Source organism: Dermacentor andersoni, chromosome 5 (assembly GCF_023375885.2).
Source record: "Dermacentor andersoni chromosome 5, qqDerAnde1_hic_scaffold, whole genome shotgun sequence".
Lineage (NCBI taxonomy): Eukaryota > Metazoa > Arthropoda > Arachnida > Ixodida > Ixodidae > Dermacentor > Dermacentor andersoni.
Window position 1 is genome coordinate 200,408,985 of NC_092818.1, and position 27,403 is coordinate 200,436,387.

At 49.1% G+C, this 27,403-nt stretch overlaps 1 protein-coding gene across 3 annotated transcripts in view; it reads left to right on the forward strand.

Moving 5' to 3' along the window:
- Positions 1 to 25,461, forward strand: part of LOC126532259 (uncharacterized) — a 46,742-nt gene extending 21,281 nt beyond the window's left edge. For 2 of the 3 annotated variants that reach the window (XM_055071526.2, XM_055071527.2), the window contains 3 exons: positions 21,015 to 21,297; positions 22,078 to 22,447; positions 23,006 to 25,461. In XM_055071526.2, the coding sequence (XP_054927501.2) occupies positions 21,015 to 21,297; positions 22,078 to 22,447; positions 23,006 to 23,132 (780 nt within the window). In that variant the 3' untranslated portion in view covers positions 23,133 to 25,461. Of the gene's footprint in view, positions 1 to 16,985; positions 17,610 to 21,014; positions 21,298 to 22,077; positions 22,448 to 23,005 lie in introns of those variants that run through there. The other variant, XM_055071525.2, reaches the window with a different exon arrangement.
- The last annotated feature ends 1,942 nt before the right edge of the window (positions 25,462 to 27,403 follow it).

Sequence of the window (27,403 nt, forward strand, 5' to 3'; positions counted from 1 at the left end):
CCTTGTGAAACACTAAAGGAAAAATTTAGTTTCGAGCTATGGCCTTACCAATAGTGATAGTTACCACTTCATTTAGAAATTGAAAGCATTCATGCAGACAAGGATGATTCTTTATATTTTTGGCCACCACTTCAAATGCCTCCACCAAGTGTTACAATGCTGCACGCAGCCATACTAAGGATCTCACAGCAGCACCCACAGGTAAAAAGCAAAAGCAGTCAAAGTGCTGGTGTATTCTGGACACTGTTTGAAAACTTTTGGGCAAGAAGAGTCCAAGAAGCAGACATAAGAACTGCAATTATTTCCCTAATTCCCCATTTGAATGGCCTTTTCTTTTTGCTTAGACAATGCCTACGCCTAGCAACAGCAGCTCTCTCATACAGACTCCGCAAGCCAAGAGGCCGTGGAGGCAAATGCAGGTAAGAGGCAAGAAGCAATAGCACCGGTATTGACATTCATCTAATTTCTTTCTTTTTCTTACATTTAGGCAGCCAGCACACCTCGAACAGCCACCTTGACTGTGGGTGTGTCACCCTAGTCGCCAAGGAAACATTTGAGGGAAAGCGACAGGCAATGTGAACAGCCACTTCTCCATGTAAACGATACTCTTTCACTCGGATGACTACTACGCCTCGCCACGCCAGCTCATATCTGCAGACTCCACCAACAAAGATGCCGCGGAGGCATGTGCAGGTCAGAGGCAAGAAGCAGTGGCACTGGTGTCGACATTCACCCGATTTCTTTCTTTTTCTTACACTGAGGCAGCCAGCACATCTCGAACAGCCACCTTGACTGCGGGTTTGTCAGCAGATTCCTGTTGTACATATGCTCATAATATACTTCAGTAAACTTGGACTTAATAATAAACGTGAAGGCAAATGGGACATTGATGCATTGCTTTTTTGAACATATAGTGTGCACGTACAATATGTGTTATAATTTGCAGTGCTACAGAGCGTATTTTGAAGCTTCCCTCTATATTTTGCACCTTTAATTACGTATGTGTTGTGTGGTCCTCAATGCAGTTCATGTTGTAGCAGCTGCTTTGTCTGTGTATTGCACATTGGATTAAGCTTATGATATCCACATGTGCAAAAGGCCTATACTTTTCTCACATATACAAACTAAGGTTCCATGTAGTTCTCAGTGTTACAATAAAAAATAAAAGTAAACAATCCGATCGTGGTATTGTATTTATTACATTAATTCCTATGACAGTTATTGACAAGTTGACAACTTCAAATGTTCAATCAGTCATGGAAAGGAATTGTATGTATACATATAGCGGAAAAAAGGGGGTATATGTGTGTGTTTGTAGGGGGGGGGGGGGGGTATAGGATTAGGGCGGTACAAAGAAGCGTACCTACACCGTCCTCTAGACCCATTGCTTTACGGTACCGTAACAAAGCGTGTTATGCATAAAGTTCATACAACTAAATCCGATATTACTACACACACAAGGCGACGCGAGCTACATTTGCCACGACTCGCATTCGCGACTGCACTGGATGGCCTCCATATTATTCTGGTTAATCGTGCTCACTGCACCGAGGCAAAAGAACGAACATGGGGGCAGGTGGCTTTAAAGTACCTCGACCTTGCGAGGTACCGCTGCGCGTGCCAGAGGAGCTGTCCGTGCGAACACTCCCTGGAACACACCTGCCTCGGCGGCCCCAACCTACGTATCGTTCTGCTTCGAGCTTTGATCCCCCCACTGTCCCTTGGGTGCCCGGGAGTTCCTGCACCGCCTGCTTTATTACAATCTCAGGTGCTCTGCCGAGACTTCCATATGTCGGTTACATGTGTCCTACAGCTGGATCAGTACTTGTAATAAAAAAAAAGGCCCCGATCTATCGTCGCGACGATAGATCGCGACAGCAGCTTCTGCAACATACCGCGCCCGTGCGAAGAGAATTACGGAACGCCAACGAGGAATCTGACCACAGCTTCGAACTTTAACCTCGTCGAGTGACACTCCTGCCAACAGGCGTGACCACTGAAAACCGCATACCGCCAGAAACTTCAACAGGATCATCCTTCGGTTGCCTAACTGCCACCTGTACGGCCAACATGGACCACACCCACACCACCCCGCAACATAGAATAAAGAACCAACTTATAGAGCCCCAAACACACGGTTGCACGTACACACATCAGCACACTACAAGAGAGACGCCATGCTGCTACGCGATACGCTGCTATGGTTTACAGGTTAAAACTGACTACTGTCACCAAGTCTAGCAAGCGTCTCTAGAACTGGCAACCTCGGCGCGTAGCAACATGGCGGCGCTCTTGCGGTTCCAGATTTCAATGTATGGGCCCTATGGGTAGCTTGTCCTCTAGAGTCAGTATAGTAACTCTATGTACCCAGTGGCACGTATACCCAGCGACCTAAGCTGGCGTGGAAGAGGTTACGGACAGGCACGTAGAGGCAGATCCGGGAAAGCGCATGATGCAGCTTATGAATGCAATCGCATGGAAACATCGACGATGGATACGGAATAGGGCTACTGATACAGCTATCTCCGCGCGGTGTCGCCGGCCTGTTCTGTTGTCAGCTGATTTCGTTGCTTCGATAAAACGTTATTGTTTGCCAATTTCGGGGCGCAAACTCCCGGATAGAAACAAATACTCTAAAGTGTCCATGAGGCGCCTTTCGCTCCGCCGCACAAGTTTCGCTAACGGTTCGAAGCTGCTGCCTAGCAAAGCATGCCTTCCTTAAAGAGAAGGCTCCTTCGCCTACACTTTCAGGTTCTGCGTCTTTCGCTGCCGTCTTGCCAAATAATGAGGCTGATATAGCTCTGAAATCTGACCGACAAAATACTGCTTGTGATCGCAGCTATGTCTTCGTAATGAAATATTAGATCGCGACATAAATCCGTTACACCTAATGGTTTCTTTCATTTTATTAAATTTGCCATTCTTGGGGCAGCCGGTTATGTTGGTTATGTTCCAACGAATTTTCCGGTTTACATGCCGCAAAATATTGACCGCCAAGTTTGTCAGTCAGTCACTTAGCACTCCTTTGTTCGTGTGCTGAGACCACGATCTGATTGTGGCGCACGCCGTAGTGACAAATTCCGGATTAGTTGTGACCACCTGGGGCAATTAATAACGCACCTAAATCTAAGCGCACACCCGCCGTGGTTGCTCAGTGGCTATGGTGTTGGGCTGCTGAGCACGAGGTCGCGGGATCGAGTCCCGGCGTCGGCGACCGCATTTCGATGGCGGCGAAATGCGAAAACACCCGTGTACTTAGATTTAGGTGCACGTTAAAGAACCCCAGGTAGTCAAAATTTCCGGAGCCCTCCACTACGGCGTGCCTCATAATCAGAAAGTGGTTTTGGCACGTAAAACCCCATAATTTTTTTTAAATCTAAGCGCACGAGCGTGTCTGACTTTGTCCCCTTAGAAATGCGGCCGCCGCAGCCTTGGTCGAACCCGCGACCTCGAGCTCCGCAGAGCAGCGCCTTAACCATTAAGGCCACCGCGGCGGGTCTCTGTAATCAGACAACAAATCACGACATAAAATCTGTGCTTATATGGTTGGGTTCAACAGATAGCTCTAAAGCACGCAGACTTGGTAATGGAATATAACGCATGACATTCAACGGCTTCGTTGCGTTGTTTCAATTTCTTAAATTAACTGCCCGTTCTTGGGCAATGGGGCATACGTGCCACTGAGTATGTTCTCGGCAAATCTTTAGGAATACGTACATCACATTGTCACACAAGGGTGTAGAAGCCTTAAATGTATTCACATATGTGTTGTACGTCTCTGCGCATGCACCTGTCATGACCACTCTTCTCTCGACAAACATCATACATCGCGCCTCGTGACATCACTGCGTCGTACACTTCACGCTTAGTTGTATAAAGCATTTCACGAACGGCATTACTAAAGCTTCGCTTCAAATGGATTCCAACATGTACATTTGATCTGCATAATTTTCTGTCATACTTTTGCAATTTCTGCTTCTGGATTCATTTTACTGTTTCTATAACGAGTAAGTTTAGCCTTTGTCGATGTCACCCACTTTTCGGTATTGCTATAATTTTGTCATTCTTACTTTAATGCTGTCATTTTAATTTATGTACCAGATTCTTGGTCTACGAGATTGACATGAGCGTTCGTAATTTACAAAGGCTACTACAACAATGAGGGGACCTTGGCAGAACAAAAGGAGCACTCAACGCTTACTCGGGTACACATTTAGGCGCGCTGATGTGAAGTCAGTCTTAAGCATTGCGGACGCGCGTGGTGCCGACAGTGTACGCGCACTACTGGAACGCCCTAGAAAAGACGCACAAGTGTGCAGATGCGCAAGAAATGAAGAACGCCAGATCATTCGTGCTAGCCCATCAGAGTTTCGAGTGCGCGTACCCGGTTTCTGTAGTCACGTTTCCGTCAGGAAGATATCCTCTTCCCCTGTCGTAATCAGCTACCAGCATTCCTAAATGTCGTCGAGTACCTCGACTCGTCGGGGCTCTCGGCGAGACTATAGGAAATTTCTACAAGGACGGATGGCCTAACGGCCATCCCACCACCTCGGGCTTCCTGATCCGCCACTACTCACTTCTACTGGGCCACCTCCCATACGGTCTACCTCCAGCCTACTCCTCCGGTCGAACCCACTGGGCCCTACCGGCCGGGCTGCTCTGATACTGCTGGGACGACCCTCTACCTTTCTCCCTCCTACCCTCTCTTTCTGTTAATCCCATCGCCCCCACACTGCTGGCGCTGAGCTGTGCTCCCGCATGGGCTGCAGAAGATAGTGCCAGCCTTTCCTCCTTTCCCACAAGAACCACTTCTCTCTCCGTCAGGATGTCACGCAAACGAACAAACTATGGCGCTGCCACCTTCCTTTAACTCTTGTTTCGAGGCACTTATTGTCGTTGCAGGTGTCACTGGCGCTGCCGTTGTGACCGAATATTGTCCGCCCCTCTCTATTCTCTGTTTCCGTAATTTCCTCCTCCCTGTGACATGACTGGCGCGAACACTCTCCTCCTTGACTGATCCAAGCCGTGGCCCGGTTGTCACGAGCACGCTTCGCAACCGTCAGGCAGCGCGCGCCGACTCGCTCGCAGGAAATGTCTCGCGTTTGTTTCCTTCCCCTGCGCGCTGTTTCGGCGCATGTCTGCACAACCGAGCAGAAGTATGCTTTAGGGAACCTTTTCGAATTTTATAATTGCTATGGCCAGACGTGGCTGCGTGCCGCCCTGATTCGAGGCGTAATCATTACGTTTCACAGCGACACACATTCGCGCAGGCCCGCGACAGCGAATGCTGAAAGCAACAAGTCGCTCCCGCAGTCTCATTTTCCGGTTCTCGTTTAGGCACGTTTTTATTTTTATTTTCAAAGCATGTATACACTTTTAGAACCGAGAGAAGTGGGCAAAAACAAGACAAAGAAATAAGGCATCATTCGCGTTGTCTCGAATGGCGCCGACTGGTGGTCTGTTGGGGATGGCAGCGGTGCTCTAAGCAGCTCGGGCCTGTAAAGTACACTCTGAACAAATATTCCTATACGAAACTAGGGAAAAGAAGATAGAACCAGACGCAAATTGAAACAGCATATGGCAGCAGTTCATTGTCTTTCTTTCTCAACTCTTTTTCATCTTCCGCTCCCTGAGCCTCCGCGGTTCAGTCGATTTGAGACAGCCAAGCGAGAAAGACATTGCCGCCGTAAGCGCACTTCCTGGAGCGATCGGGGAGCGAGTGCAGTCTTTTTCTTTTTTCCTCCTCTCTCTCGCGCACGCAGTGTGCAAGCGGCAACCGAACGAGCGTTCGTGCGCGGCTGGACCACTCGACTCGCTCTCTCACGATGGTCGGTCGCGATGCTTTTTGCCGTCGCCTTAAACCGGGCGCTGCAAATTTTGCCCTTGTTCGTTGTTTCCTGCTTTGTCCGGGAAGAAAATGCCGTTCCGGAATCTTCGGTCCGACGCCGTCGTGGCGCCCCTTTTATCTAGCCGTATAGGGACACCTTCTTCGACACGACGCTGACCGCGGGCAGCCAGCCGAATGAGGTGGATGGTAAAAAACTGGCGCACAAAAGCACCACCGGTGAAACCGGCTGCGTTGAGCTTTTCAGGCAACAACTCACATTACGCAGTTATGGAGAGCGCTGAATAATCGATGTAGACCTCTAATGACGTATGAAAAAAAAAATTTAAGAACCCCATGACCCCTGTTGGATTCGAACTTAAGTCGTCCGAGCTTGCAAGCGGCAGTACTACCAAACTATGGATAGGTGGATGTAAAAGCTTTATTCAGGTTAATTAGGTCGTGCTAGTTGCCTAGCCCAAGCGGGCTGCTCCCACGTTGGGACCGAAAAGCCTAGCCTTTCGGCCGCTTGCCCATAGCTGTTCTTCTAATGTGAGACTGCGTATAGCTGCGTCCCACCGTTCTTCAATGTTTTCTTTGTCGCTGCGTAACGCGGAGCAACGCCAGAGCGTATTACTAAGATCCATGGTATCGCTACTTTTATCGCATACATGTTGTAGGTGTAGAGAACTCCGGATAGACCTTGTGGATTAATAGTGCGGGTTCGGAAAAGTTCTTGTTTGCAAGAGCCTTGGCGTAATGGCCTGCGCTCTATTTAGTTTACTTTGCGGAGGGGGAAGACACTGCGTTCTAGGTAGAAGCGCTTGGCTAGCTCGAACGTGAGGAGCTGGTCCCTGCGATCGCGAACCTCAGCATCTTCTTGCCTTCTGGCTGCACGGTCGGCAAGTGCTCATGCATCATTGTGGGCTAATTCGTTGAGGTTCGCGGGAGTACCGGTGATTTCTCCCACATCAGCAGGAAACCAGATTATCGTGTGGGGTTTGACGACCTTTCCGTCGAGAATTGCCAGGGCCTGTCTAGAGATGACTCCTTTGGCTAATGTTCGGACGGCTGCTCTAGAATCACTGCGGGTCCTTGATCTCTTTGAGCCTAAAAGTGCCAACGATATGGCTGCCTCTTCTACAATTTCTGGTTGTGCGGTGTATGTAAAAAGCCGAGTTGACGACTTCACCTTTGCCGTTCAGAAAGACCACTGTGAAAGCCCGTTTATTGGACACGAAAGCCGCGTCGACCAACGAGCATTCTACAGCCTGATTTTTAGCTTTCTGAAGTAAAGCTTCGGCTTTGGCTTGCCTTTTGCCCATATTTCAATGGGGTGAACATTCATTGCAACAGGCATGAGTGTGACATTCTTCCCGAGATCTTTGGGAATTTCTCTATGGTCATTATGCATTGCTGTAGTTGTATACCAATCCCTCTGAGGATGTTTCTTCCCGATCGCACGGTCTCTTTCCTGTGCCTCGGCTATTTCCTCCAGTGTATTGTGCAGCCCTAGTTGTATGAGTCTTTCTGTTTCCGTGTACATAGGTAGGCGCCGAGTTTTATAGGCGACGGAAATTTATGATTACTCATCTCATCTACTTAGGTATGGCAACAGATGTAAAAGCGCTCTATTTCATGTATGTTGCAGTGTAGGCCATTTGTATGAGCGCGTGCGTGCTGGTCGGCTTCCGAGCTAACTTAGAATGTCGGCGAGCTGGTCAAAAGCGACAAAGAAGAAGCAACTCGAGTAATTTTCTGGCAGCGACAAATAAGGCGAAGAATTGAAACGGCAATCGGCATCAAGTTCGTGTCCGTTTCAGCTGTCGTCGATAAATGTCGTTCTAGCCGAGCGAAAGCTTCGACCGAAACTGCCACGGCGTTCACCCAGCTGCGTACAAACTGCATACAGAAATATGCAAGACACATCACAATATCCTAGTGCATCGGCACGTTTGCGTAGGCAGCCCGTATACCTTTAGCAAGAGCGTGTCTGTCTCGGGCCCCTTGGAAGTCGTAGTCGTGGAAGGCAGGCCTGCTCGTCATTTTCAGTCAGGGCAAGAAACGTACATTTCGCTTGGTCTTCTTCGCCGTTGCAGCATTTCTGCAATCACGGTATCACGAAAGCGAGGGAGCTTAATATAATCAAGCGGGCGGGCCAGTCTGCGAAGTGAGTGAGACAGGAAGGTAAAACGCGGTGTCGCAAGCCCAATAACAGAGTTACTACAGTTGAGTACGCTACTCTTAAAGGCATCACGGGGAGAAGACAGGCCTGCTAATCTTTTTCAGTCATCGCAAGAAACGTAAATTTCGCTTGTTCTTCGCCATTGCAGCGCTTCTGCTATCACGGTATCACGAAAGCGAGGGAGCTTAATATAATCAAGCGGGCGGGCCAGTCTGCGAAGTGAGTGAGACAGGAAGATAAAACGCGGTGTCGCAAGCCCAATAACAGAGTTACTACAGTTGACTACGCTACTCTTAAAGGCATCACGGGGAGAAGACAGGCCTGCTAATCTTTTTCAGTCATCGCAAGAAACGTAAATTTCGCTTGTTCTTCTTCGCCATTGCAGCGGTTCTGCTATCACGGTATCACGAAAGCGAGGGAGCTTAATATAATCAAGCGGGCGGGCCAGTCTGCGAAGTGAGTGAGACAGGAAGGTAAAACGCGGTGTCGCAAGCCCAATAACAGAGTTACTACAGTTGAGTACGCTACTCTTAAAGGCATCACGGGGAGAAGACAGGCCTGCTAATCTTTTTCAGTCATCGCAAGAAACGTAAATTTCGCTTTTTCTTCTTCGCCATTGCAGCGGTTCTGCTATCACGGTATCACGAAAGCGAGGGAGCTTAATATAATCAAGCGGGCGGGCCAGTCTGCGAAGTGAGTGAGACAGGAAGGTAAAGCGCGGTGTCGCAAGCGCAATAACAGTTACTACAGTGGAGTACGCTACTCTTAAAGGCATCACGGGGAGAAGACAGGCCTGCTCGTCTTTTTCCGTCCTCGGAAGAAATGTAAATTTCGCTTGTTCTTACATTCTTCGCCATTGCAGCGTTTCTGCTGTCAAGGTATCACGAAAGCGTGGGAGCTTAATACAGTCAAGCGGGCCAGTCTGCGGAGTGAGACAGGAAGGTAAAGCGCGGTGTCGCAAGCGCAATAACAGTTACTACAGTGGAGTACGCTACACTTAAAGGCATCACGGGGAGAAGACAGGCCTGCTCGTCTTTTTCCGTCATCGGAAGAAATGTAAATTTCGCTTGTTCTTATATTCTTCGCCATTGCAGCGTTTCTGCTGTCAAGGTATCGCGAAAGCGTGGGAGCTTAATACAGTCAAGCGGGCCAGTCTGCGAAGTGAGTGAGACAGGAAGGTAAAGCGCGGTGTCGCAAGCGCAATAACAGTTACTACAGTGGAGTACGCTACTCTTAAAGGCATCACGGGGAGAAGACAGGCCTGCTCGTCTTTTTCCGTCCTCGGAAGAAATGCAAATTTCGCTTGTTATTATATTCTTCGCCATTGCAGCGTTTCTGCTGTCAAGGTATCGCGAAAGCGTGGGAGCTTAATACAGTCAAGCGGGCCAGTCTGCGAAGTGAGTGAGACAGGAAGGTAAAGCGCGGTGTCGCAAGCGCAATAACAGAGTTACTACAGTGGAGTACGCTACTCTTAAAGGCATCACGGGGAGAAGACAGGCCTGCTCGTCTTTTTCCGTCCTCGGAAGAAATGTAAATTTCGCTTGTTCTTACATTCTTCGCCATTGCAGCGTTTCTGCTGTCAAGGTATCACGAAAGCGTGGGAGCTTAATACAGTCAAGCGGGCCAGTCTGCGAAGTGAGTGAGACAGGAAGGTAAAGCGCGGTGTCGCAAGCGCAATAACAGTTACTACAGTGGAGTACGCTACTCTTAAAGGCATCACGGGGAGAAGACAGGCCTGCTCGTCTTTTTCCGTCCTCGGAAGAAATGTAAATTTCGCTTGTTCTTACATTCTTCGCCATTGCAGCGTTTCTGCTGTCAAGGTATCGCGAAAGCGTGGGAGCTTAATACAGTCAAGCGGGCCAGTCTGCGAAGTGAGTGAGACAGGAAGGTAAAGCGCGGTGTCGCAAGCGCAATAACAGTTACTACAGTGGAGTACGCTACTCTTAAAGGCATCACGGGGAGAAGACAGGCCTGCTCGTCTTTTTCCGTCCTCGGAAGAAATGTAAATTTCGCTTGTTCTTACATTCTTCGCCATTGCAGCGTTTCTGCTGTCAAGGTATCACGAAAGCGTGGGAGCTTAATACAGTCAAGCGGGCCAGTCTGCGAAGTGAGTGAGACAGGAAGGTAAAGCGCGGTGTCGCAAGCGCTATAACAGAGTTACTACAGTGGAGTACGCTACTCTTAAAGGCATCACGGGGAGAAGACAGGCCTGCTAATCTTTTTCAGTCATCGCAAGAAACGTAAATTTCGCTTTTTCTTCTTCGCCATTGCAGCGGTTCTGCTATCACGGTATCACGAAAGCGAGGGAGCCTAATATAATCAAGCGGGCGGGCCAGTCTGCGGAGTGAGTGAGACAGGAAGGTAAAGCGCGGTGTCGCAAGCGCAATAACAGAGTTACTAGAGTTGAGTACGCTACTCTTAAAGGCATCACGGGGAGAAGACAGGCCTGCTAATCTTTTTCAGTCATCGCAAGAAACGTAAATTTCGCTTTTTCTTCTTCGCCATTGCAGCGGTTCTGCTATCACGGTATCACGAAAGCGAGGGAGCTTAATATAATCAAGCGGGCGGGCCAGTCTGCGAAGTGAGTGAGACAGGAAGGTAAAACGCGGTGTTGCAAGCACAATAAGAGAGTTACTACAGTGGAGTACGCTACTCTTAAAGGCATCACGGGAAGAAGACAGGCCTGCTCGTCTTTTTCCGTCATCGGAAGAAATGTAAATTTCGCTTGTTCTTATATTCTTCGCCATTGCAGCGTTTCTGCTGTCAAGGTATCACGAAAGCGTGGGAGCTTAATACAGTCAAGCGGGCCAGTCTGCGAAGTGAGTGAGACAGGAAGGTAAAACGCGGTGTCGCAAGCGCAATAAGAGAGTTACTACAGTGGAGTACGCTACTCTTAAAGGCATCACGGGGAGAAGACAGGCCTTCTCGTCTTTTTCCGTCATCGGAAGACATGTAAATTTCGCTTGTTCTTATATTCTTCGCCATTGCAGCGTTTCTGCTGTCAAGGTATCGCGAAAGCGTGGGAGCTTAATACAGTCAAGCGGGCCAGTCTGCGAAGTGAGTGAGACAGGAAGGTAAAGCGCGGTGTCGCAAGCGCAATAACAGAGTTACTACAGTGGAGTACGCCACTCTTAAAGGCATCACGGGGAGAAGACAGGCCTTCTCGTCTTTTTCCGTCACCGGAAGAAATGTAAATTTCGCTTGTTCTTATATTCTTCGCCATTGCAGCGTTTCTTCTGTCAAGCTATCACGAAAGCGTGGGAGCTTAATATAATCAAGCGGGCGGGCCAGTCTGCGAAGTGAGTGAGACAGGAAGGTAAAGCGCGGTGTCGCAAGCGCAATAACAGAGTTACTATAGTGGAGTACGCTACTCTTAAAGGCATCAAGTGGAGAAGACACGCTTGCTCGTCTTTTTCCGTCATCGGAAGAAATGTAAATATCGCTTGTTCTCATATTCTTCACCATTGCAGCGTTTCTGCTGTCAAGGTATCGCGAAAGCGTGGGAGCGTAATATAGTCAAGCGGGCCAGTCTGCGAAGTGAGTGAGACAGGAAGGTAAAGCGCGGTGTCGCAAGCGCAATAGCAAAGTTACTACAGGGGAGTACGCTACTCCTAAAGGCATCACGGGGAGAAGACAGGCCTTCTCGTCTTTTTCCGTCACCGGAAGAAATGTAAATTTCGCTTGTTCTTATATTCTTCGCCATTGCAGCGTTTCTTCTGTCAAGCTATCACGAAAGCGTGGGAGCTTAATATAATCAAGCGGGCGGGCCAGTCTGCGAAGTGAGTGAGACAGGAAGGTAAAGCGCGGTGTCGCAAGCGCAATAACAGAGTTACTACAGTTGAGTACGCTACTCTTAAAGGCATCACGGGGAGAACACAGGCCGGCTCAGTCTTTTTCCGTCATCGCAAGAAATGTAAATTTCGCTTGTTCTTATATTCTTCGCCATTGCAGCGTTTCTTCTGTCAAGGTATCGCGAAAGCGTGGGAGCTTAATACAGTCAAGCGGGCCAGTCTGCGAAGTGAGGCAGACAGGAAGGTAAAGCGCGGTGTCGCAAGCGCAATAACAGAGTTACTACAGTTGAGTACGCTACTCTTAAAGGCATCACGGGGAGAACACAGGCCGGCTCAGTCTTTTTCCGTCATCGCAAGAAATGTAAATTTCGCTTGTTCTTATATTCTTCGCCATTGCAGCGTTTCTGCTGTCAAGGTATCGCGAAAGCGTGGGAGCTTAATACAGTCAAGCGGGCCAGTCTGCGAAGTGAGGCAGACAGGAAGGTAAAGCGCGGTGTCGCAAGCGCAATACCAGAGTTACTACAGTGGAGTACGCTACTCTTAAAGGCATCACGTGGAGAAGACAGGCCTGCTCGTCTTTTTCCGTCATCGGAAGAAATGTAAATATCGCTTGTTCTTATATTCTTCGCCATTGCAGCGTTTCTTCTGTCAAGGTATCGCGAAAGCGTGGGAGCTTAATACAGTCAAGCGGGCCAGTCTGCGAAGTGAGGCAGACAGGAAGGTAAAGCGCGGTGTCGCAAGCGCAATAACAGAGTTACTACAGTTGAGTACGCTACTCTTAAAGGCATCACGGGGAGAACACAGGCCGGCTCAGTCTTTTTCCGTCATCGCAAGAAATGTAAATTTCGCTTGTTCTTATATTCTTCGCCATTGCAGCGTTTCTGCTGTCAAGGTATCGCGAAAGCGTGGGAGCTTAATACAGTCAAGCGGGCCAGTCTGCGAAGTGAGGCAGACAGGAAGGTAAAGCGCGGTGTCGCAAGCGCAATAAGAGTTACTACAGTGGAGTACGCTACTCTTAAAGGCATCACGGGGAGAACACAGGCCGGCTCAGTCTTTTTCCGTCATCGCAAGAAATGTAAATTTCGCTTGTTCTTATATTCTTCGCCATTGCAGCGTTTCTGCTGTCAAGGTATCGCGAAAGCGTGGGAGCTTAATACAGTCAAGCGGGCCAGTCTGCGAAGTGAGGCAGACAGGAAGGTAAAGCGCGGTGTCGCAAGCGCAATACCAGAGTTACTACAGTGGAGTACGCTACTCTTAAAGGCATCACGTGGAGAAGACAGGCCTGCTCGTCTTTTTCCGTCATCGGAAGAAATGTAAATATCGCTTGTTCTTATATTCTTCGCCATTGCAGCGTTTCTTCTGTCAAGGTATCGCGAAAGCGTGGGAGCTTAATACAGTCAAGCGGGCCAGTCTGCGAAGTGAGGCAGACAGGAAGGTAAAGCGCGGTGTCGCAAGCGCAATAACAGAGTTACTACAGTTGAGTACGCTACTCTTAAAGGCATCACGGGGAGAACACAGGCCGGCTCAGTCTTTTTCCGTCATCGCAAGAAATGTAAATTTCGCTTGTTCTTATATTCTTCGCCATTGCAGCGTTTCTGCTGTCAAGGTATCGCGAAAGCGTGGGAGCTTAATACAGTCAAGCGGGCCAGTCTGCGAAGTGAGGCAGACAGGAAGGTAAAGCGCGGTGTCGCAAGCGCAATAACAGAGTTACTACAGTGGAGTACGCTACTCTTAAAGGCATCACGGGGAGAACACAGGCCGGCTCAGTCTTTTTCCGTCATCGCAAGAAATGTAAATTTCGCTTGTTCTTATATTCTTCGCCATTGCAGCGCTTCTTCTGTCAAGCTATCACGAAAGCGTGGGAGCTTAATATAATCAAGCGGGCGGGCCAGTCTGCGAAGTGAGTGAGACAGGAAGGTAAAGCGCGGTGTCGCAAGCGCAATAACAGAGTTACTATAGTGGAGTACGCTACTCTTAAAGGCATCAAGTGGAGAAGACAGGCTTGCTCGTCTTTTTCCGTCATCGGAAGAAATGTAAATATCGCTTGTTCTCATATTCTTCACCATTGCAGCGTTTCTGCTGTCAAGGTATCGCGAAAGCGTGGGAGCGTAATATAGTCAAGCGGGCCAGTCTGCGAAGTGAGTGAGACAGGAAGGTAAAGCGCGGTGTCGCAAGCGCAATAGCAAAGTTACTACAGGGGAGTACGCTACTCCTAAAGCCATCACGGGGAGAAGACAGGCCTTCTCGTCTTTTTCCGTCACCGGAAGAAATGTAAATTTCGCTTGTTCTTATATTCTTCGCCATTGCAGCGTTTCTTCTGTCAAGCTATCACGAAAGCGTGGGAGCTTAATACAGTCAAGCGGGCCAGTCTGCGAAGTGAGGCAGACAGGAAGGTAAAGCGCGGTGTCGCAAGCGCAATAACAGAGTTACTACAGTTGAGTACGCTACTCTTAAAGGCATCACGGGGAGAACACAGGCCGGCTCAGTCTTTTTCCGTCATCGCAAGAAATGTAAATTTCGCTTGTTCTTATATTCTTCGCCATTGCAGCGTTTCTGCTGTCAAGGTATCGCGAAAGCGTGGGAGCTTAATACAGTCAAGCGGGCCAGTCTGCGAAGTGAGGCAGACAGGAAGGTAAAGCGCGGTGTCGCAAGCGCAATAAGAGTTACTACAGTGGAGTACGCTACTCTTAAAGGCATCACGGCGAGAAGGCAGGCCTGCTCGTGGTTTGCGTCATTGGAAGAAACGTGAATTTAGCTTGTTCTTCTTCGCCATTGCAGCGTTTCTGCTGTCACAGTATCATAAAAGCGTGGGAGCTTACTGTATTCAAGCCGGCCAATCTGCGAAGTGAGTGAGACAGGAAGGTAAAAGGCGGTGTCGCAAGCGCTATAACAGGGTTACTACAGTTAAGTACGCTCCTCTAAAGGCATGCCGGGGAGAGCTTTTTTTTAACTTCAATATGGTAACCACTCTCCATTTCTGTCTCTGGTGATTTCGAGAAAGAGAGATTTAATGAGAAGCTGCTGTAATTGACTGGCGGCCTGGAATGCCACTCTGTGTGTACGCGAACGGTACACGACACATATAAAGCTATTCACAAGGACCCATATACTGTAGGAGTAAAATTGTTATGAACACATTGGTGTGGCACTGTCTTTATGTAAATGTGGACCTTCAAGAAGAGCTCCGAAAATCGAGCGGACGCAAAGAAGTGTTAACTGTGCAGGCTAGCCTAGTGTTAAGTGAGTGAAATGAGAAAGTCAAAAGTTTCTTTGACTGTGCTAATTAAAGGAGCAAATATTTCACCGGATGTACAGGGTGGATGTTTGATTTAGACAAAAAGTCAATAGCTATAGAAGGTACAGCGTGAACTGTATGAGTAGTGGGGGACACGACCTTACATAGTTCTTGATTCCTCCAGGCACAACTTAGAGATCCCGAATACTGTCCGGTGTTAGCCATGATCTCGCGTCGCTTTAATATAGCTTGTCGCAGTTGATACTCAGCTACACACGAACGGTGGTGATTGAATCAGCTTCTCCAGCTCGAGCATTATTTCGTTGCTCACCTGTCAGGATATACTATAAGCCAGCAAGTACGTTTCGTCTCACATGGGGTTATCCCAAAATCAACAAAGCAAGGTCACTTGCTGGGCGTATGTGTTTGAGCAGGAAAACGAGAAATCAACTAAGTGCATTCACTTGCTCAATGTATTGGGGTTGCTTTTTGCTGGCGTTAGGCAACGGATCATCGTCTAGTAAATCCTGATTAATATTTTCCCTCTTCCCAACAGTTCCTGGTGATCACTTTTGGTCCCACACATTAATGCGGCCCTGAGGTCCCGGCGAACCACCCGACTGTGATCACATGCTGTTCCTCATAGCGAATGCTTTCTAGGAATGGAAAAAGATCCGCGCAGATATAGGATGTAGAGTAGGTGGGTTGCAGTAGCGCGCACTCGTTTCGAATGCACCTGATAGCGTTAGTTATACTGAACGATTAGCGATATAAAGAAATAGTTATATCGCTTTCTTTTTTTGTGTGTGCCTAAATCCATCAGAAAAGCGCGGAGACAGATCGCTTTGCCTGTTTTCGACTTCATCCCCCTTCCTTCGTGCGATTGTTTCATTTTTGAGCTCCAGTCCCTCGTTTCGTAGCTGTTCTTCGTGTATCGCGACCAACAGGCGTGCAAGCGCGTGACTGTTGAACAGTCAGTCATGTTTAGATACCTCTTGGCTCAATGGTTAAAATATCAGTCTCAGCGTTTCTATTGCGAAGCTCGCAACGGGAAAACAAGCACTTTGTGCGAGTTCCCTCCCGCCCGACGCATGCAGTCGGCGGATGCCGGCGTGTCCGCGCCACTCAGGAATCGCTACGGCGAATACAGCGCTCCTCCGCGAGCGACTCTTCTTTCCTCACTCGCGCACGCGCGCAATCTCGCCTATCCACGACCCCATCTCTTGGCGGGCTCACGTTAAGGTCATTGCTGAGTCCCTCGCGGCGAAATTTCCTTGTCTTTTCCCAGACGCTCGTGCATTCTTTTGCATATCACGCCTCGGTGAATGCCCGTATGCACGCAATATATATATAACGCCGCCAGACGGCGCACTCCAAATAGACATCCTCCTTCTACCGGAGCGATAAACCCTAAACCAGGAGAGAGTTATAGGCCGGAAACCACGGTAGCAACGAAGACCAAGCGGGGCGGAAACTCCAGCATCGCCAGCCGGCCAGTGCGTGCATGGCTGTGGCTCTCGCTGGTACAAACATGGAGCTAATGGCAAACTCGCAGCTTCCGTGCCCCAGGTGTATTCTCGTCATGCGTTCCATTTAAGGCGTTCCGATACAAGATGAGGCGCCGGCTCGCTTGTCTTTGGCTCGGAGCTGGCCAAGAGGCGGTTCCACGCTCGCCCGGCGGCCGCCAAACGGCCCGCAACCCAACCGGCCCGGGCCGGTCAGCTGCGCGTGCGAAGGCGTTATTTGGAGGAAAAATCTGTCAAGGCTTCACAGTGGACCGGTATCCATGCGGCGCTCAGCTTGCCCGGACCACGTGTGGTGTGCACGTAACACAAATATAGCCGGCTTTTCTTCGCCGGGTTCCCGTGGACAAAGCGGGCAGCCGATACTCTCCCCACTTCCGTTGAGCCGCCTTGCGGAAATAAAAAAATAAAGGAGAGCGGAAATGCAGCGAGGAGAGAGGGAACCTGGGAAAACTGGAAACGAGCAACGGACAAACAAACTGTTGCTCGGGAAAGGGCGGTGATTGCAGAGTCTAGCGCGAGGCGCTCTTAAGGTGGCAGCCGAAGTCAATCTTCCTAGGAGAGTTGAAGGAGAGGAGGGGGAAATAGCTGCAAACGACAGCATGAAAGCGAGAAAGGGCGAGGGGGTGTGAGTACGAAGCATGGTCCACGTGGTCTTCTACTGACACGCCGATGAATTTCCTTACCAGCAGCAGCACGGTGCATGCACGGAGTGAAGTTTCGGAAGGGGCCAGCATTCGTGGTAGCCCTCGCCGCTCGAGTGGCCCATTCAATTGTCCGGCCGGCGCCGCCACGAGGCTTCGTTCGTCAGCAGCAGCGACAAGTGCTCGCTCGCAGCGGCCCTCGCCCATTGCGCAGACCAGACGACGCGCTCTCCCTCTCCGGGAATGAGGTCAACCTCGCACCACCCCCGCTTATAAGCACAGCGCCGCACTCGGAGGGCCTTGTTCTCCCCGTGCAAACCTCCATTTGGATCTGTTCAGAAACGCCATCGTCGACGACGCCACAGCAGCCTCCTGTCAAAGGAACACTCACAGCTCAAAACATGCACGTGAGTGGCGCCTCTTCCTTGGATTTTGCTTTCCCCAGCGGAGTATATTAGACGGCGTTTTCGCTTCCACCAAAACGTCAAGGCATCAGCTATGTTGATCAGTGGACACGCAGTAGTACCAATGGTTTGGAAGCGGTTTACCGGAAGTTACACTCAGCAGAAACTACCGCATCAGCTTGCTCTACCCGAAAGCTTTCAAGTAGCTCGTAGACTTTGGTCGTCCTGAAGGTGATCGTGACAACGGAAGTTTCTGCCGTAATTTCTTTCTTTCTTTAATATGGGCCGGAGCGTCATCAGAGGTCACCGTAGGGTACGACTTGCACATTTGAGTCAGCCAGCACAAATCGGTAGTGTGAGGTGCCACCCCCATTGGAGTATCGCCAGAAGGAATTCATACATCTGTAAGCCTGAGCCATGAAATCTGACGCTTTTCATTTTGATTAATTAATTAATCAATTACTTAATTATGGGGTATTACGTACCAGAACCACGCTCTGATTATGAGGCACACCATAGTGAGGGACTCTGGAAATTTGGGCCACCTGGGGTTCTTGAACGTGCACCTTCATCTAAGTACACGGGTGTTTTCGCATTCCGCCGCATTTCGCATGAAATGCGGCCGCCATGGCCGGGATTCGATCCCGCGGCGGGATTTTTTTTTTTTTTTTTACAACTGTGTAGCAACCAACGTCGTATGGACACGGGCAGGGGCGCCAAAATAGCGGATATTCATAAACGATGCCAGCAATAATCATCAATCCCAATTAAGAGCTTTTACAGCTGCATAATGAATTACATGTTAAACCTGCCGTGACGATTATTCTGCAGATTAGTGACTGTTGTTCGATTGTATTTATTATAACAAATTATCTTGACTTTTCATCAAGTGTTGACGAGGCTGGAGTAGTCCTGGCACCTTAGCGTCGGAGACATGACGTTCAGTATTAATCATTACTTTTCCTTGCCCAAAAATGACTGACGCGTGAACAGTCTTTCTAATGTGTAATCGCTGAAAGATTCTTCAGTTCGCGAAATTAGGCTCTCACTAATGACAGCTTGATAGCGCTTCCTTGGGGACATGGTGCGGCACGTACAAGTGGCAATTTATTCGATGTAACAATCCGTGTTCCCTTTTCCGCATAAATATATGCAACGTCGTGTTCTGCTCCCACTGTATCGAGAGGCTGCGTCGTGTACGAGATGAGCGGTAAACTGCAAGTGAGTTAGAAACGACGTGGTGATGACCTGATGACTCTCTCGGGGAAGGCACGTACTGCAGCAGCATTTGCCTCGAGGCGTACCGCATAAGTGACAGGACATCACGCTAATCCGCCCTGTAGAACATTGGGCTCGCATGGTAATTACACGAGCCGCAGCTCCGGTTTCTTTCCACCTGTAGGCGCGCGAGGGCACTGCTAAATGTGCACACGCACAGCAAGGCACGGCTCAGTGCGCCGCTTAGTGCGCGTACCGGTTCGCGCCGCTATTTAAGGCGACGTGGGCGCAAGCTGAGTAACAGAAATAGTATGAGGCAAACGCGGCCTAACTGGGAAATGGTGCTCGCCAGTAGCGTAGCCTCACGGTCCAGCCAGCTATAACTGGATTTCACGCGCCCTGTATACGTCTGATAGCGGCGCTGTACTTCGCTTCGCGGGGGTATTTTAATCATGTGTTCTTAAGCTGACAGAATGAGAAGGAAGGGAACCAAGGGGCCCGGTTTTTAGTTATCATATCATAAGAAGCCAACAAACAAAGACACCGAGAACAACATAGGGGAAATTATTTGTACTTACTGATTGAATTTAACAAATGATAAACTAATTGAAATGAATATGCATGACAAAAAGAACTGGCTGCAGGTGGGGAACGATCCCACGTCTTCGCGTTACGCGGGAAATGCTCTTACCCACTGACCCACTGCGGCGCCGTTTTCCCCGTCCACCTTAGGGGGTATTTTATGTGTTACTACTAGAACCCTGGGAGCATCAGCCAGTGCCACCACTCACAAACCTTTAGCTGGCAGGTGAGATCAAGATTGATCCTACCTGCGTGCATGGTGTTTGAATAGCAACCTGCTTGGTTCAACCACTAACTCGGCAAGAATAAGTAGAAACACATGCCTAATGAAGCTGACTGCACTATAAATTATTATCGTATAACCTCAGACTCATATGCGTGAGCACGACAAAAAATGCAAGAAATAAGGCTCAAAATACGATCGGGACAATGTCGCTGCGTTCGGGACATAGGACACCAGTGTCCAGTTTTTCGTGACTGGTTGGTCGCGCTGTGCAACATCTTGACCGCAGAGCCGATTCGCTACTGTAGCCGATGTGCAAAACTTGCGAGGCAGTTTCTACTTGCGAAGCTGATTTCCCAGCGCTTAACTTTCTTCCAGCCGCGAGCAGCCGTCGTTCACGCGCTTTCTTCTGGCTTTGTCAGTCGAATGTGGGTGGTTTGTGCGCACTATGAACTGCGCCAAGGACGGCAAGGTAAACGTTTACAAGAGACTGTATGCATTTCAATAAAGTTGGCTAGCTCACAGGACCTGTTTCCCAGCTTGTACTTCACTTCAACAACAATGTGAATGGCAATAAAGTGCGCCTAAATGAGGTGAGTCGAGTGGGATGTCATGAATATATCCTGCACAGTGAATGATCCCGCTGCAAGTTGCAAACTACTCCGGAACAACGACACTTGCCTCCGTGCTTTGTTACACAGCGTGACACATGGTAGACATTCAATGAGCGATATAAAAATAAAGCATAACAAACTTGAGGCTGTTACGAATATTTGGGAATGTTTCCTTGCAGATTTCTCTAATTCAAATATTTTACCTTAACCCAAACCTCATATGTATTAGTACCTCCTGAAGTACACGTATATGTTGCCGCTCATAATGACAGTTATCACATAACCCAGCTCCTCAGTATTATTATTATTTTTTTTGCTGATCCATCAGAAACATCACATACGCATTTGCTACAGCTATTCCGTTCGGGAATAACGAAGAAATTATGAAGGGAAGAAAAATGTCCGCTGGACAGTAGCCCTGAGCTCGCCTTTGCACAAACACGTTGATTCACTTAGTAACGATTTGCAGAATCTTACCCATAGGATGTCAGTTAGCCAGCTATATATACCTGTAATATTTTTCACATAACATCGAATCTCCCAGTGGGGGGGATCTGCATTTTTTTTTCTTCCTTCAACTGCAAAGCTTTGTTTCGAGAAACGTGCCTGGATGGGTTTCCTCAGTCGCTAACGGTACTGTCGGATGGATGACAATTTATTTTCCTTTTTCATCGAATCTTTTCTACCCAGTGGACTTCCGCAGAATTGATTTGCCGACGATGAACTCAATTCGCAACATTGTCGCAACGTGTTGTCCTATTCTCTTCGCAGAGGAATCTATACAGCATAGTGCTGCTCTGCGCTGGCTTCTCGGCGGTGCTTGCCCAGCTAGGTTACGGCGGAGCTGGCGGCTACGGCGGAGCGGGCGCCGGCGGAGCTTACGGTGGTGGCGCCGGATCTGGAGGCTACGGCGGAGCCGGTGCCTACGGAGGTGGAGCGGGGGCCTACGGAGGTGGAGCGGGGGCCTACGGAGGTGGAGCGGGGGCCTACGGAGGCGGAGCGGTTGCATACGGAGGCGGAGCGCCCGGCGGCGGAGCTGCCTACACCGGGTCGAGTTAGTATTTGTTAATTGATGGGGCATCAACACCTCAGAGCTACGGCTAGGCTGTGATCGAGAAACACCTTATCAAAGGAGGAAAGACCCCGTATAAATTTTACCAGGCTGCTCATGAAAGCAACTTCATGACAGTCGAACGTTAACTGGCTTGATTGTTGAGAGGAGAGCTCTGAGCTTCTGGTCCTCTCGGTCACATCCATCATCCTGAGTAAAGTGAGCCCGAGACACCTCAATTGGGCAGAAACGGTGCGAATAAGGGGTGAATCTGCGCGCATCGAGGCATCCTAAGCGCGAAGTTCTCAGTTCGCGTGGCTGAAGGAAGGCTTGCGTTGGCCAGACCAACAAAGAATTATGGGAATCGAACTTCTAGCCTCATGTTGAGTAGGAGAGAACCATGGTTCTGGAGCCTCCGCTACACCCTGTTTTTGTAGGTCCCTCAGTATACGAATAGTGCTCATCACGGCGACCAGTGTTGACAACGGAACAAGGAACATACGAGCAAAACAGTTATGCGCGGCTTTTTGTCTTCTTGCATACGCCGCTTGACTTCTTTTCGAAGTCGAACATTGTGTAAAAGACAGAGATGGCAAGCTTTGAGACACAAAATCACAATGTCTAGGTCACTTGCTCAGCTGGCCAGGAAACAGGATATTGTCCCGTCGTGTGCAGTGTCCGCCATCTAGAGACACTTCCATGTTCGAGCTCTCGTGGATGACGTCATTGCGTATATTTTGACCAAGTTGTGAGGCTTGTGCTCTATTTCTCCTCCCGCGATAGGTGTCGCTCCTGCCGGAGGTTACAGTGGAGGCGACTACGGCGGAGCCGCGACAGGCGGCGCAGCAGCCTATGGAGGAGCTCCCGCAGCCGGTGGAGCGTACGGCGCCGCGAGCCCATACAGCGGCTCCTTCGACTTCACTAACAACGTGAACCACGCCGGTTACGGTGCGGGCGTCGGCGGTGTCCAGGCAACCGGCGGATACGGGGGTGCCCAGGCGACCGCGACCCAGGGCTACGCCGCCTCCGGAGGACTCGGCGCCCAGGGTGCTAGCTATGGTGGAGCGGCTGGCCTTGGAGCTGGCTATGGCGCTGGAGCTGGCGGAGCCGGACTCGGGGTGTCCTACGGAGGCGCCGGTGGCTATGGAGGAGGGTGAGTGCAGAGCTGTCGGGGCTAGAGAGAACTATACGGAGGAACTACTTTCCTCATCCGTTTCTTGAACTTGGGGAAATATTCATCCGTGGTGTTGAAACCACTTGAAGTGCTCTATAGTGTAAGACTCCGCAATCGTGCCGCAGCTGGTATACAGCTCAGCAGTTGAGCTCAGATGGAGGTACGCAGCGTGGGGTAAGACTTAAGCTTTTGTCTCAGCCTTCGGCCGATATTCCTTACGTTCATAACGCATTTCATTATTTATAGTTAGAGAAGTGCTCTTAATAGATATAATTTGAAAAGCGCTTTTGTTACCGGCTGTTTTTCCTACTAGTGCCGTTGCGCTGTCGTGCATGTCAGTAACGTAATGTCCCGAGTTTGCGTTTCTCATTTCTGATTAGGGTCATTCTTCCCAATGCTAGCGAAAACAATAAACCTCAACGGTGTAATATTTTGTTGTTTACGAATAAAGAATTTCCTTCCGTAGTACTTCTGGTGCTACAATCGCCCGCTACTGTTAAGTGTTTCGTCACCGAATCTCTCGCGTCCATTGCGCAGCGCCGGAGGCTACGGCGCAGCTTCCGGTCTGGCTGGAGCGGCCCAGGTGTATGGCGGTGGTGCCTCAGGAGCCGGTGGATACGGAGGCGGATTTCACCAGCAGGGCGGCGCCGGCGGCGGATACTGAGCGACGTCAGTTGGAGCCATCACGAGTGACACAAGCCACTAAAGAAAAGACAGAGAGAACATGCCGAGCCGACAGGCGCGGGTCTCGCAATCTTGCTGGTCGCGGTCCTCTGCTAAAAACGAGTCATTCTTTGTCACTCACCCCTTCCCCCACCCCATTTGCACACTTTGTTTTCTCGTTCCTTTCCGCTCCACGTAAAAGCCACGACTCTTGCCGGCCCTTTTTTCTTTACTAGGTCTTGCTTCCTTTCTGTCCTTCAGACGTTCAGCGGGATATTCGAAACTACAGCACTTAGCCCAGAGCACCGCGACTCGAAACAGTGCCGGGCAATGCTCACAAAGGCAAGGAACAGCGCCAAGTTAGTTTGTTCTATTGGTAAAGGTGCGTCTAGAGAGTAACCGTGACCTTCAGATAATTTCCGCAGCTGATAGGCGTATGGAGCGTGGTCGACTTTGTCGAGCCAGGTGAATTTACCTTTTCAATTCTTCGTTCCACACTTGTAACGTTGAGCACGGATTTCTAGCGGCGATGTGTGACTTCGCCTGTGAATGCTGGAATTTCCGGCCATTTCGAAACAGTCATCAAAAGTACAAGTCAATTTGGCTTACGTCGCTCAGTCTTTTCGCGACAGTAGCAAAGACTTCACCTTTGTTTATACATTATTCGCCGATGCACTGCAAGATGACGCATCTTTACTCGAGACGTTTCTACGTGACAGGCGTAGTCTTTCTGTCACGTTACGTTGTGGGAGTTTGGTTTTGGAGGGAGAACGCGGTGAGTGTTACGGATAGATCCTGCAGTCAAAATCCCACGCAGACCTGCAATTGATCACATCGTGGGATTATCGTTCTCGTTTGCTGGTCTCAACAGACTTTCGCTCGTAGGTAGTAAATGTGCGCCTCTTTCCAAAGACCACGCAGTGTTTTTCTTCGTATAACCATATGGAAGTCAGGCATCAGCACAGAGTAGCGCTGGAGGTAACCTACTTATAGAATGCGTGACAGCGAATGAATATGATTCATTGTTTAGATTAGGAAAAGTGCCAAATGTTCAGAAATAGTTCCTGCTTTAAAAAAAAAAAAAAAAAAAAAACGAGACATGCGCGAGGAGGCGCATGGGAAGAACGGAGCCTTGGAGGCACCGTGGGTTTCGGTTGGCGCCTTGGGCGCGTTGGATTAACTGGACACAACACTGGAAGGTGCAGCCACCCAGTGTTGTAGTACATACACCATCGTTAACGCAGCTGGCTATCTTACACCTTTGGTGCCATTCGGTTGACTTTTATTAATTACATAGGATGTACTGCTTTCAATTTATTGAACCTTACAATCAATCTGCTGGTGATTTCGACAGTGGTGAAATAACTAGCGTTGACCTTTCCTTTGTGACCGTGCGGTCCTCGACATGTTCTCTCTACCATGTACAAACTTTGTATATAGAAATAGTAGTCCAAAAGATTTACTGTATGCGCTGTGATCAAATCTCCCGATAACTATTCTTTATATACTTATTTGTTCTAATTTATGAGCTGCCAGGGTTGCGAGCTCACAAAAAGAGCTCCTGCGCTTGCCGCAAGTCTCACATAACTACCGCCGTCGACGTCGTATGTTGTATATGTGACCTCTGTGCTAGAGCGGCAAAAGTTTGTTTGGTTTCAGATAGCGAATAAATGATGCTATTTTTTTTGCCTTAATTACGCATTCGCTGTTCAAGGTTGCTAAATTTAAGTCAGGGCGTTGGATATGGTGGCATGTATCTTGCCAGCGTGCGTACAGCTAGCTGCTTAGGGTAGTTTTATAAGTGCGGATGTCAAGCAGAGAAGAATAGAATAGACCTTTATTCAACGTTAAAGTGTACATCACAGACATAGTCAGTGCGCATAAGCCGTGTGGCTTGTGTGCGTGGCTGGGCAGTGTCGGCATAGGAGTGCACTGACCCAGCAAGGAAAATCAGTTTGTTGTGGTTTCGGTGCGTAGCGCTGGAATGGTAATGAGTATTGCGCAGGGCCACATTCAATTTCTCGTGGCACGCCCAGGAGGCGAGAAAGCGCCTCGCTCTGTCACTTCCGTGCTCTGGCAAGCTCCGCGAGCAGCTCTACCTGTCAAGTATATTGGTACCTTGTTACCAACGAAATTGCGATTGAAAAGTAATAATGTATTTGCCAGCTTAGTGGGAACACCTGGACCGCGCTGCTTCGATGCCATATTGTGGTCGTTCACCTCTCCGGCAATATTTGTGTGATTGCGTTTTGATTTGAAAGTGGTCTGTGAAATGTTACGGAAGTGTTAGACTGAGCCAGTTTTTATTTAATAAAGATCTCGACAAAATATATGTACGTGTACTTTCTTGTAAACGGCAAATTAGTTGTTGCCTTTGGTGCGAAGGTAAACAGAGAAGTAGCGAACGCATGAAGGTTGGCCTGCTACCCTACAACAGGCGAAAGAGAAAGGAGCAGCGAAAGAGTTAAGAACTGGTGTGAGCGCACACACGACCCAGTTGGAACGGTTCTCGCTGCACTTGTTGCGTTTAAGAGGTGATATGGGCACTTCACCATGATAGCTTAAAGTATTCATGATCCGTTCACACTAGATGAGGTGCAGATGCATCGTCATTGCCACGAATAAAATCTAACCGCAAATGAGTTCGGTGAGAGAGAGAGAGAGAGAGGAAAGGGGAAAGGCAGGGAGGTTAACCAGAGAAAAAGATCCGGTTGGCTACCCTACGCTGGGGAGAGAGGGGAGGGGGAGGTAAAGTGGTAACAAAGTAGAGATAAGGAAAGGAAGGAATTTGGTGAGAAAGCTGTAGAGTCAAGGCAACCACGCATTAACAAAGCTGCATGGGTGCCGACACGCTGAAATGTCTTGAGTCGAAATCTCCTATTTCCTACCTCAACGAAAATATCAAGTATTAATGGAAGTTTCAAAGAGCAAATCGTAGTCGTCGACCAGAGGAGTAGCCACTGCCCCCAGAGCAGCACATGCACAGACGCTTGGCTCGCGGTATTGTTCGTTCTCAGCCCTGCTGTTTCGTCACTTATCATTGCAGGACATCACTACGACTGTCTGCAGGCAGCCGGCGGCTCATCGCCACGAAGGCGTTCGTCAGCAATGACATTTGCGGCGTGAAATGACATTTTACTCCGCGTCTATGCTCCCTGGGCAAATGTCCTTTAGCAGCGTCGCAGTCGACACACCAGTCCCTCGAAGCCCGACAGACGACTTCATGTCCCCTAGATGACCGCGACATGCACGTCGTGGGCGAAGGTTGGCTACACCCGGAGCTGAAGGCCACGCCTGAGCGTTGCCTGCAACCGCAACCTGCAATATGACGGCGGCGTATGCAGAAGTTGCCTGGGCCCTTGATGACCATCACTGTAAGCGTCCCGCCCCTTCCACGCTCATGTACCGGTCCATCATGAGTTTACGTGCTCATGGAGGAACAAATGCGCGCTGGGAAGATGAAACATATATATCTGACTTTCATCGTCAGAATACGTTTCAGGCGGCAATATCTATAATTCAACCGATGCATTCCGATAGAAGCCGAATATGAAATTGCCCGATGACGGCTTTCTAAGGCTTATATTGTGTCAAGGGTTCGGCCAATCATATTAATACTATGTGTATGTGTGTGTGTGTGTGCGTATCTACGCATGCACGCATATGTATGTATGTATGTATGTATGTATGTATGTATGTATGTATGTATGTATGTATGTATGTATGTATGTATGTATGTATGTATGTATGTATGTATGTATGTATATATGTATGTATGTATGTATGTATGTATGTATGTATGTATGTATGTATGTATGTATGTATGTATGTAGCGCCTTCATATAGAATATCCCCTTCTTAGGTGAACCAACATCTGCAAATTTGCTTCTTTAAGCAAATCTTGAGAAGGCCAAACGGCAGAAGGCCCAGGCCGGTCGATCAGAGCAACGCTTGCTACTCCACGTCGAAGACGGAGAAAGAGAGACAGGGTAAGCAGAGGTGAAGTCGCAATTGCCGCAGTTTGAGCAGCCAGCCAGAACACGTTTGTCCCTAAAGGTGTAGCTTTAACTGATGCATGAGTGAAGACGAGAAATCTTTTTCACCGGGACAAGAAGCCCACTTGCGAAAATATACAAACAGTGGGGGCTCAATGCTTCAAGGGGAACTACTCCGTAACAGTATCTCGTAAACATTACTAGCGCCTGCTTCCTTGGTAAGGAAAAGCGGACACCGACTGCGGCATTGGAACTTTAAAAGAAAACAGACGAGATG